This window comes from Siphateles boraxobius, unplaced genomic scaffold (genome assembly GCF_051911475.1).
Source record: "Siphateles boraxobius isolate OS27281-9 unplaced genomic scaffold, OSU_SipBor_1 29, whole genome shotgun sequence".
In the NCBI taxonomy this organism is placed as follows: Eukaryota; Metazoa; Chordata; class Actinopteri; order Cypriniformes; family Leuciscidae; genus Siphateles; species Siphateles boraxobius.
Window position 1 is genome coordinate 1,542,501 of NW_027508908.1, and position 12,705 is coordinate 1,555,205.

General features: G+C 38.4%; 1 protein-coding gene across 2 annotated transcripts in view; it reads right to left on the reverse strand.

Moving 5' to 3' along the window:
- Positions 1-12,705, reverse strand: part of tbc1d9 (TBC1 domain family, member 9 (with GRAM domain)) — a 35,247-nt gene that overhangs the window by 6,726 nt on the left and 15,816 nt on the right. For both annotated transcript variants that reach the window (XM_077245906.1, XM_077245904.1), the window contains exons 6-17: positions 12,425-12,632; positions 11,571-11,777; positions 10,409-10,582; positions 8,907-9,057; positions 6,745-6,959; positions 6,532-6,649; positions 5,549-5,834; positions 4,447-4,576; positions 4,196-4,294; positions 4,021-4,089; positions 1,527-1,767; positions 503-568 (exon numbers count right to left, since the gene is read on the reverse strand). In XM_077245906.1, the coding sequence (XP_077102021.1) occupies positions 503-568; positions 1,527-1,767; positions 4,021-4,089; positions 4,196-4,294; positions 4,447-4,576; positions 5,549-5,834; positions 6,532-6,649; positions 6,745-6,959; positions 8,907-9,057; positions 10,409-10,582; positions 11,571-11,777; positions 12,425-12,632 (1,964 nt within the window). The remainder of the gene's footprint in view (positions 1-502; positions 569-1,526; positions 1,768-4,020; positions 4,090-4,195; positions 4,295-4,446; positions 4,577-5,548; positions 5,835-6,531; positions 6,650-6,744; positions 6,960-8,906; positions 9,058-10,408; positions 10,583-11,570; positions 11,778-12,424; positions 12,633-12,705) is intronic.

Sequence of the window (12,705 nt, forward strand, 5' to 3'; positions counted from 1 at the left end):
GATATGATAATTAGGCTTATATAAACACTTCAGTAACATTTCTATCAAGTTTAAGTTTTTCTTTGACAAAAAAGTATTTTGTCAAGGATGACATGATAAAGTTAAAAACTTATTTACATTGTGGTTCTTGATATTATACAAAACGACACTACTGGTGAAGGATCTCTTACATTTTCAGAATCTAATTTCTTATTCTTTTGATTTGGGGGTTAAATATGATACTGATATATTCGTGACAGATTTCATGAGATTCACCACTAACGAAGCGCATAACTCAAGCGTGAGACATGAAGAAAGAGCAAAACATCCGACTTCACTTTCATTTCTGCTTTTTATTCATGTTTCCTCTCGACTAATCGCAGTTACCACACGTATTATATGCATGTGTGCAAAGGTAAACAAATGCTGAAAATAATTAAATGAACCAGTTTAAACTTTAATAATTACTAGCATAATGTTAAAACATTTATTTTCTTATTTACACCCACATATCCTCACCTACCTGGAATTACGTGAATCTTGTAGAGAAATTTGAGTTTTTCCGTCAGGTCACCGTGACACAGGACACCTGCAACACAAACCAAACTGCCAAGTTAAGCATTTTATAAGTGCACAAAAACAATCAACCAGATGCACTCTAGTTACATTTAGTTTGAATTTAAAAGTATTTAAATCATATAATTTATTTTCATTTTTTATTTAACAACCACCACTAAATATAACCAAAATCTTCACAATAAAATAAAAAGTAAATAAAAATCATAACATTTATGATCATAATAATTTAAAATTATTCGGCAAGGATCATTGAATATTATCAAAATCATCTCAAAACAAAAAAGGAAAATAAAAAGAACAAAAATCTAAACATTTACATTAATAATTATAGATTATTTAGCAAGATTAAGCATTATTAAGCATTAACAAACAAAAAAAGACAAATAAAATTGCATTTCTATTAATAATAAGAATTTTTATTGTTATAATAAATTCTTAAACTATTAATATTCATTTTCATTAATAATATTTTTTACACTGAGGTCCACTTATGTTCTGGCCATTACATAATACACTTCTGACTTGGACGTTTTGACTTCTAAATGTAAGCTTTCATAGTACATCAAACTTTTATGGAAAATGATTTAAAGACACCATGAAATCAAAATTGACAGTTTTTATGTTTCAATGGAATATTGCAGTATTTATTATAAATGATTTATCCTTATTATTTTTTTCACGTGCTTCATTATCTTTCATCAAAATAACTTCCCCCTCCCTCTTGCAGCATCTCTTCTGTGATGATGCGTTTACTGGCGTGAGGGCGGGGCAACCTGTCACTCACATGAGATCAACTAATAGCAAACCACAACCATCCAATCAATTCCCGATGGACAAAATCAAATCCCGCCCTACATTTGTTCTTGTTCGAGAAGCCGTTTCACTCGGATATACGTCACAATACAGAAAAACTTCCGTTTCCTGCTGACTTTAAGGAAAATATGATTCCCCTGATTGAAGACACTCACTCAAGCCGCTGATGAACTCTCTGAAGTTGATGAGCGCGTCTGCGTTGTGGTCCAGCAGACGGAAGAACCGCAGGGCCAGATCGTCGGTGTGTGAGCCGCAGGCCCAGGGGAACAGCAGAGCAAACAGGCCCTTGAACTGCTCCAGGTCGATGCGGTACTGCTCCAGGTACGGCAGGCTCGGGTCGTGGCGGCTCATGGGGTTGCTGGTGCTGCCCCAGTAACAGCTGGTCAGATGCTCAGCCTAAAGGTGTTACACACACACACACAGGTCATGAAACTCTATTATAAAGTCAATGGATATGGAACACATGACTTTAAACATTAACACCTGAATGCACCTGCAATGGTGTTAATGTGCTTCATCATCTGAATAATAAAATTGTCTTCTTAACAAACTCTAAGATTTGAGGCGTAACACACATCAGCTGGATGAGTTACATGCACACTGCAACTAAGTTCCACATTTAGGGTTAGGGGTTTATTCAAATTATTTATCAAGCGTCGCTAAATATGACCAAAATAATCTCAATACAACAATAAAAAAAAAAATAATGGCTAAAAACAGCATATATAAGATTTTTTAAAAAGTTATATTAAATGAATAAAAAAATAATATTGATTTATGAATTATTTTTATAAAGTACATAATGATGATGATTATAATAAAATTATTTAGCCAGAACCATTAAATAATAAAAAATATAGCATGTTTAGTAATACATTAATTATATAAAATTATTAATTAATTAACATTGTTAATTAACAGAAAAATACTGTTTTATGTGACTTTTCATAATTTCCATATGCAAAGCATCCTCTGATTAATAACTACAATTATTCCTTTAAAAGAGCAAGAGATTTGGGACATAAATGGCTTTGATACAGAGACAGGAAAACTCTCAGAGCGGTTACTATGCCATTGGGAGCTAATGAATGTCCTGTAGAACAGCTAAAGGGGAAGATACACGACTCTAATAAAAAAAGTCATCCATCTGCAATATATTCACACACTCACTCCATCCATCAGCCCATATAAGGAGTCGTCATTATCTTAAGTCACTAAGACAAGTCTACCTAGCATTGTTCGGGAAGCAGACACACTCTTCAAAAACACATCTCTTCAACCTGGCATACACAGATCACCATCACATTTCTAAAATACACATCTGTTAAAGGATTATTAGGCTGCATAAATTAGGTGAACACCCTTGCTACATCGTAAGAAGACTGGTATCTACGCTAATGTTAGGCTCTCTGCGTATCCCGAGGTTACCGTAGTCAGCCGGATCCGGTCCGTATCCAGATCAGATGGTGAACCTGCACCTAGACACGACCACAACTCAGACCACAAGAACCAGACAAGTCCTCCACACAGACACTATGACCAGCTTCGGCTCCATATCGGCGTGATGAATCCGATCTTCAAGCAAAAGGAACCGGATGAATATTTGAATGCTACCGATCCTGATCTGAATTTTAACTCCCTGAATCATAATCACACTATGTTCGTTCGTTGGCCAGTGGAGAACTGTATGATTTGAGGATCAGATCCTCCTCAGACTCCCCGACTGAGCCTGGTTTCTCCCAAGGTTTTTTCCTCCATTCTCTCACATGACGGAGTTTGGGTTCCTTGGCACTCTCGCCTCTGGCTTGTTTAGTTTGGGACACTTAACATTCAACAACATAAAGTCCTTGCAAACTGAGTCAGAAATGTGCATATGCGTTTTTTCCCCCCCGTATTTTCTCATCCTAAAAATTCGTCAAACGCAGAAACCTTGCACACTGAGTCCGATGCGTATTAATTTATACGTTGCAGAAAAAATTCGCAAAACAATGCAAAATGGAGTCTTTCAAGCAGTGAGGATGAGTTTGTTGTCCTCTCACTTATTAAAAAGGTAAAAAAATTAATTGGGTCCATCCAATCCTGAGATTCAATCCTGAGAGGTAGGAGAGTTCCACTTCCTTATCAAAGAAGGAGAAGCGGGATAATCCTGAGCGATTTAAAGTTTACTTCAGGATGTCAATGGCTCAGTTTGATGCTTTGCCAGCGATACTGGAGCCACATATTAAAAATAAGACCAGCAATTTCCATGAACCAATTGATCCTGAACAGTTCAGGATTTTGGCGTTCGCTTGTACGGTGGCTCTGAATTGTCAAAACACCTCTCAAAATGCTTGCTACGGATGCGAAAAACGCAGAAAAATTTACTTTAAATTTAAATGTAAAGTTTCAGAGGCAGTGTGTATACCTGATTGACACAACGTGAGGTCGTATTTATTTTTTAACGTGAGAAAATTTCGGACACAGTGTGCAAGGAGCTTTACTGATTTGACTGCACTGACACTATTGGATGAGAACTGAACTGAGTTGTCTACAGAAGCGCTTATAGTTGAACTAATTTAATAACTGATGATCTTTACAACAAATCAAATAAAGGCGACTTGACCCACTCATGTTGCTGGAGTCGGCTCATGACCTTGTCATGTGACTGACCTTAAAGAGTGTGTAGAGCTCCTCCAACTCATCAATGCTGAAGGGCGTCTCCGTCACGATGGTCCGCACCTGGAAAACCAGCGGATTAGGCAAACATGAATGAGTGTGCAGTGCTTCATTAAAACTAAAAGCCACAGATCCACTGATTGAGTCAGTATGGAGAGTGTCAGATTACCACATTGCGTTTGGTGGTGTCTTCAATAGCCTGGATCACTCTCAGTCTCTGTTTGAAACGCATCTGCTCGATCACATCTGCCCGAATGGAGCCGAACTTCTGCCGATGACAGTGAAAATGAGCAAACGTGCAATATGACACAGACAGAACACATGAACACACTCTAAGCCGGTGAGCCCTGCAATATATAGATCACCATGCTTTTAGTAAACATTTAAGATAGAACAGGGAGACACTTCAGATGAACGAACCTCATACGAGCAGCGCACAAGTTTGAAGATGTCCACCTCCGGATGAGGCTCACCGTTATCCGTCAGGAGAGAGTGAAGATGAGGGATCGGAGGAAGGGTGCTGTCCTTATTGGTCACGCTGTCCAGATACCTACAACAAACACACACACTCGTTTGTGTTAGCATACTATATAAATGTAGTACAATATGTTTGTAGCATAGCGCGCTACATTTAGTCAACTTGTAGTATACTGTACACTCACTATGCAGTATGCAGCATATAATCACTTTGCACCACTACATACACTCATTATGCAGCATACAACATACAATACTCACTCTGCTGCACACAAACGGTGAATTTGCTTATAGACTCTGTATACTCATTGCTTATAGACTATATACAGTACACTATTTAACTGATCTTGCAGTATGTGCTGTGTACTCTATGTAGCATGCAGCACATAATCACTTTGTATGAACATAATACAATACATTTGTTTATAGACTCACTACGTAGTACACTACATACACCAAATGTGCAGTATATAGTGTATAATCAGTGTAATATGCAGCATTACTGTATAATTATTTGCAGCACAACATAAACTTAGTTTACAGGCAATTTGTACTCACCACTATGTGGTACAATACGAACTTAACTGACAGTATATACAGTGTACTCTAATTTGTACAGTATACAATATAACGACTTTGCATAAACAAACTTTGCTTACAGTCTATATATACTAACTATATAATATGCTGCATACACTAAATCTGCAGTATACTGTATACTCAAGTATGCAGCTTATGATCACTTTGCAGCACACAACATGCACATTTCACACACTCATTACATAGAATATACACTACACTGCAAATTTCTTGTACTAGGCAAATTGCTTACTATGTAGTATGCAGCATATAATATTTTTGCAGTATACAAGCAAACTTTGCTTATGGACTATATTTATACTCATTATGTACTACGCTATATAGACTAAATTTGCAGAATAGTGCAGTACATATGCCGAACACTACATATACTTACTAGGTAGCACACTAAACGTACTCATTACGCTGTATACTACACATGTTCAGTAGTATGCGGTTGTCCTACCTGCCCAGGATGGTCATGGCTTCCCCGTCATCTTTACAGTCCAGCAGCTGATGGATGTTGGCGTCGAGCACGGACAGAGCCAGCTGGAAGATGACCTTGATGCCCTCGTAGAAGAAGCAGTCGACCACCACCACGGCGCTCTCGAAGGGCATGACGGACAGGAAGAGTGTGAGGAACCAGGAGAGAGAGATGGTGGAGATGACGCCCAGCGCCTGCATGCAGTCGTACAGCTGAGGAACGTAGACGTGAGCCAGCTCCTCGAACACACCCTGGTCCACCAAAGCACCTGAGATACACACACACACACACATTAAGTGCTGTCAGATCTTCTTTTATCCGAGCCGTTTGGTGGCTGATAGGGCTAAACACTTTACAAATGGGCTTATCGCGCTTATGAATTTGAAAAGGTTGTGATTATTTTTAATGCGCAGCTTGTCACTGATGTACGACTCTGTAAACGCTGCTCCTTCTGAAAGCACTGAGTTTGAGGCACTTATAACGTGCATTTGAAAAAGCAACACGCGTCAAACATGTTTCCAAACATGAGAAACTTTTATGAACCTCTTGTCCAACAGAAGACAACATTTAATATCATGCTTTTACTCCAAACTCACTTCATAACGACTGTTGAGCTCATCCTTCAGTGAGATGATGTGGCTTCTAACACAAAATAAGGCAGGCGTGCGTTTATTAGTCATGTTTAATTAATAAACAATTTATTAAGCTATTTCTATTCAGGGATTTCCAGGAATGATGCGCGTTATTGTACTTCTACGGGGCATATTTAGTGTGTGTGTGTGTGTGTGTGTGTGTGTGTGAGATGCCCTCTGGTGTTCAGATGGAGCAGCATTTACTACCGATCAGCCGCTTCACTGACAAGCTGCACATAAAATAATCGCAGCCTTTGCTAAATCGCGTGTGGTTTCAGTGTGATTAATCGTGCAGCCCTAGTGGTTGAGAAGCTGGATGATCCTGGAGCTCACCTACGACTCTGGTGTTGTAGTAATCGGGAAGCATCCGCTCACACAAGGCCACCAGGAGCCAGAAGGCCTCTTCTTCTTTAGCGTACAGCAGCAGGACAGAGGTCACGATGTTCATGGCCTGTGGAGGAAGACGAGCTTCTGTTATGACCATGCTGTGTGTGCGTGTGTGTGTGTGTGTGTGTGTTGTGGATGCTGTGGAGATGTGCATCATACCTGGCAGTAGCCGATGTTGGGGTTGCGAAAGGCGTACGCAGTGAGGACTCGACGCAAGGCAGCGATGCCCATCTCGTTCTGGAAGGCCGGATGCTCCGGGAGAGAGCGGTGAAGGTCTCGCTCGATCTCCTCTGTGGCCAGATTATATTTCCCCATCGACTTCTCCACCAGATCCTCGTAATAACCAGGATGAGTGGCCATCTCATTAATCGCCCCTGCACGCAACAATACACACACTCAAAATTCCATAAATTATTTATCTAATAATTTAAAAAAAAATCCAAAACAACCTCTTAGAACAAAATAATTTTATTAGGTCATGACAAATCTAATTATACTGGTTATTTTATTTTCAATTTAATTCAACTCTAATTTAATTTAATTCAACTAATTTAATTCAATACAATTTAACTCTGGGTTGATTCAATTCACCTATAATTTGATTATAACTATAATTTTATATTATGATTATAATTATAACTAATTAAGATTATAACTAATTTATTTAATTAAATTAAATTCTACTTTAATTTAATTCAAGTCTACTTTTGTATGCATGCAATAATTTACAGGTACAATAAACAGTTAAACTCCAATATTACAATTTGATATTTGACAGATACAAAAATCTTTCCTGACTTTAGACTTTTTTTTTAAACATGCATTAAAGACATTGCTGAATCTAACCTTTCTCTAGTGATAAAACATTTTAAAATATTTTATTCATTCCTATTTCAAAATATCATAATATTTTTATTTATTGTTATTATTATTATTATATGTGATGAAATATATAAATAAACTACTTTGTCTGCTATTTTTCTTGTTTGACCATGCTAGTCAAAAGCGATTGAAAGTTTTTGATATACTAAACAGTTTGCATGAAATGCATAAATGAATTTAATAGTGGTGATTTTCATACAGGAAGTGATGCTGTATCTTTGCAATGCTCTGATGTACTGACATGAAACTTGCTTCTGCATTTCCACATGAGCCGTTTGGTTAACTACAGTTCAAAATGTATTGCCTAAATTACGCCAACGTTTGTTATAACTATAGTGCATTAGGCAAAAATTATGATTATCAATTCAATCCACAATTTTGAACAGTTTTTTAATGTTACCAACAAAATGTGTCAATCATCACCAAAACTATTACTGAAACAACGCCCTGAAAATACCATGTACATTTGGTTTCAACTTATAAATGTAGTGAGCAGCTTGTGTGGTGAACTACTTGTTTAAAAGGGTAATTTAACAGTCGCTGAGCTACTTGATTTCAAAAACTTGTAGTTTCCCCCTGCTATTACACGAAACTGAGAAGAAACACAAGGCAGCTAGATTGTTTGCTTGTGCGGTCGTGAGTTTCAGTTTGTGCACTGGCCTATAAAACACGACTCTTCAGAATAGGGTACTCAAATCTACAAACAGGAAGCAGGGTAAAATACAAACAGGTACATGCACTGCACCATGAGATAACCACAACAAAACAGGTGTGTGTGTGTGTGTGTTTGTGCATGTAAAAGAGTAAACACCTTTAAACATGTCCAGGTTGTTACTGAATACAAATATCTAGTGCAGTGGCCGGTTTTGCGTCACGACCCAGATTTCATAAGGGACATGAAGGGGTGTCCTGATTATTGTTTATTGCATAATACAAAAATGTTTGTTTAAAAGTTAAATTGCTATATAAATAAATTTTACTTTGAACTGTTCAAAATACACATTGTTTTAAAGCAATGTTAAATTTTTTTAATATCTTTATGCCTTATGGTCGCATTTAGCAGATTAGAGCTGTGTGATGATATAGTTTACATTTTTTAAAGATTAAAAAAGTTTGCTCTTTAACAAATTGCTTTTGTTCGTCTTTTGTCAAGTCACTGTGGATAAAAGCGTCTGCTAAATGCATATATGTAAATGTAAAATGTATTTATTTTGGTGCCGTAACTGTGCTTGATTATCTGGGGTGTGTTTCCCAAAAGCATCGTTAGCCAACTATGGTCGCAAGTTCCATTGAACTCTATTGGTAACGACAGAACTTGCGACCATAGTTTGCTTTGGGAAACGCACCCCTGGTTAGTTGCATTTTATTGCTTGCATTCAGCCGTTTTTCTCCCCGTTTTCCGTGTGGGATGCAAGACGTCTGTTGGACGTTTGACTCACCAGAAAACAGGAGCCACAGCTCTCCTCTCATGTTCTCCGGGATGCCCTGCAGCACTAGGTCTTTGGTCTTCTCTGTGCGGTACATACACACTCCCTGGCCGTATTCGGTGAAGTGATTCTTCCAGGCCTGCTCCTTCAGAAACTCTTTAGCCTGAAAAAAAGTGATTAAATGGAGACCACCTCATCACTGCCGCACAGACTTCAACTTCAGAAGTGCTGATGACGGAGACTCTGACTTGAACAAAGAAGCGAAGCCAGTGAGCCGTGAACAACATTAGCTTTCGATTCTAAAATTTGAAATGTGGTGCATTTAATGTATATGAAAGCTTGTGAGCAGAATCACTTAAATACTCATCTGAATGCATAACTAGTTTGAAAGTAAATGACTTGAATCAGCAGGTTTTCAGGTAATTTGTTGCAGGTCAGCAAACAGTACAAACTTGGTCTTCTCAGGAGTTGCACTTCTTGTGTGTTTCCTACTAAAGCATCTGCTTTAACCACAACAAACACAATAAAATTCATCTAACTTCAAGCTTTGAATTCTGAGTGGATGAGGTGCATTCAAATGGCGATAAACGCACACCTGTAATTATATGCTAAAGCGCCAAACACCCCGTAATTAAGCTAAAGAACTACGTAACTTCAAATAAGAATAGTTTACTCGGACATATAATGTTAATTATAAACGTATAAATTGAAACCTAACTATTTACTTAACATTGGTGTATTTTTAGCATATTCCTGTTGTTCTACGCAGTGATTTAAGGGTATTTTAGGGGCAAAAGCAGCTCCTGAACATGGTAAAAATCACTGTAATGCAAAGAAAAGAAGACAAAAAAAGTACCAAGCAATGTTCTGTCACTATTCCTGATTTTGTTCGGCTTGGTCTTATGGGCATCTATCAGAGCAGAAACTAAAGCTGCTGCTCTCCGTAGGTTTTCCTTTCGCTTTCGGTCATGTTCTTATGTAAATTACGCGAGCTTATTTTGTCTATTAGATCGAAAGATCTGAAAAAACCCACACATTTACCTGCACAAAGACCCTCCCCTCGAAGAAATCAGGACAGAAGTGGTTAAAAGTGGACAAAAGAGACAGATTAAAACCCCTGTGAACGGGAAATGTCTCTCCCTCGTCTACTTGTGATCCGATCGACCAAAACGCCTCTTAATACCAGGAGTAAACAGAGCCTGAGTTGTAAACACGACGGCTGTTTTTTCCATGAGGGGGTTCGGCATCACAGCGGCTTTGTTTCCAGCGGACAATTAAAGAACGTGACACACATTTTTCCAGGAAGTCCTGTAGAATTCAACCAATCAGATGACGACTTTAAAACTCCAGAAGCATTTCCTTTTTTTGTGTTCATCCAACGGTCCGAGGGTGTGACGGCTGAAACTACGCTTGCGCCTGCTTAACCCTCTATAAATCCGAACTCCTTCATTAGTCCTATCAGTAAAAAGTGACAAAATTAAGGAGAAAAAAAAGCGTTACTGAGGGTGTTGTACCAGTTTGGGGTTGAACTCCTCCGGGGAGCGCCGGCGGTACATGGTCATCAGGGCTTGTGTTGCGGTGGGAACCCTGCTATCATTGAGATTGAACTGCCTCTCACTCTCTCCCTCAGAGCCGAGAGCGCTGCACTGAGGACTACATGACAGGGCACTGCCTTGCTGCGAGTACACCTGCACACAGAGGACACCATTAGACAGACCATCTCATATGTATATATATATATATATATATATATATATGCATATATGTGTGACCCATGCTGGCAAAAGGAGTCAGAACTGATTTCGAGCTACAATTATAACATGTGAAACATTAAAATTTTAGTCGATTGTGAGCTCGCAAAAATGTGTTCATTAAGCCCTCGTCTAGCGATCTCAATGCTCCAGATAGCTTTTAAACATCTAAAAGTATCTTTATTTGTGTGTTTTCTGAGAGGAGTACCTTTCCTTTGTCCATGAAAAATCTATTTTTTCTCTGCTCACTTTTCGCGCTTCCCCTCAGCACAGGTTTGGTATCGTGTAAAGCGCAGTATTACAACTTTGTGAATATTCCCAGCGAATTCTTGATGGCATGAGTCTGAACCAATGAAATGTGATTTTCAAACTCATACTGATGTAAACAAAACGATCTTACTCACTCTGACTGACAGATCCAAAGCGTGCGCACAAAGGCTCTCAGACAGCACGCGACCCTGATATACACATACACACAGAATAACAGTATTTCAAAATATCTGTCTTTGCGAGTATTGGTTAACAGTTTGGAAAATCATCTGATGTGTAACATTATATGACATCCGTGCGGTACAATAGGTCTTAATATAGGCTGTCTGTTAAATAAAATGTTAAAAACGCTCCTATAGATATTTGGTTTTGACTTGGTGTGTGCCAAATTTGGTGTTATTACCAGGGATTTTAAAGGGTTGGTTGCTAGGTGATTTTGTTTTGTAACCTTCAGAAAACTTTAACTCGATTTTTCCCAAAATTGACTTCAAACAGGTGTTTTTGTCTGATTCCAACAAATCATACATTATTTTGAAGGTTTTTTAATAGAGAATGTGAAAACAAAAATAAGTAATTTTGGAAAATTTGCTCATTCCGACTCATTTTGCCAGCAGGGGTCACATATACACATACAAACTAACAGTGTTGTTCCCACCTCGTCGTCTGAGCTGCTGAGGCTGCCTGTGATTTCCCGCTCAAAGTAGATTTTGGATGAGGTCTGCTGAAGGAAGTCCGAGATCCTCTGCACCAGGAAGTCCCGGTCTTTGAGGTTGGCAAAAAGGAAGGTCATTTTGTTTTTGGTGCTGATTGACAAGGGGCTGGGAAGGACGTTGGAGCTATCGGCTTTCTCAACGATGGTCACCTAGTGATGAGAGAGAGAAGGACAGGATCATCCAACATGCAACTCACAACCCATTTTATTTTCACATATTTCTGAGAGAAACAATGAAAATGTTTTTATACTTTTGGAACTAACTGGACTGTGAAAGATGGAAGATACATGCTTATAAAAACTAAGACCTGGTTTCACAGACAGGGTTTAGATTAAGCCAGGATTAGGCCTTATTCAATTATGTACTGTGTGTACAATGTACTGCATTAGATTAAACTGGGAAGGGTCATATAGCACTTGCCTATTGTTAGTTTAACTGCTTCTATTGTTCGCATTTGTAAGTAGCTTTGGATAAAAGTGTCTGCTAAATGATTAATGTAAATGTAAATTAGGACATTTAAGTAGCTTTTATAAACGTTCCTTAGAAAATAAAAACATTACTAGTGTGCATCTTGAGACAAAACAATGGCACTGACATATTTTAAGATATATATTAGTGCAACTTTCTTTCAGTTAAAACAACTAAAACATCCCTTTTAGTCTGGGACAAGGCTTAAGCCTTGTCGGTGTAACAGGGGGTCAATTATGTAATGTTTTGATAAAAAAATTTTTTTTAAACGAACCTAAAACTTTTTATTAGAGCATCATGTCATTAGCTTAGCAATACAGTGACGGACCTCTCTGAGTGGGATAATCAGGCTGCAGGCGGTCTCCTCTTTACTGGTGAAGCAGATGTAGTTAGTGGAGACAAACATCTGTCCGAGGATGTGCATCTTGTTGAAGGGGGTCCATAGCGTGCAGTCTGTGTGGCCGTCCAATTTCTCGTCCTTCGGCAAGCGGAAAAGCGCCCGGTATCGCTCGCTTTTAGCCCTGGCGTCCAAATCTCTGAAGGTGCAGAAACAAATATAATACTGAAAAAAGGATGCTATAAAGTTTTCTAAACTTCTTTTAAAAGCAT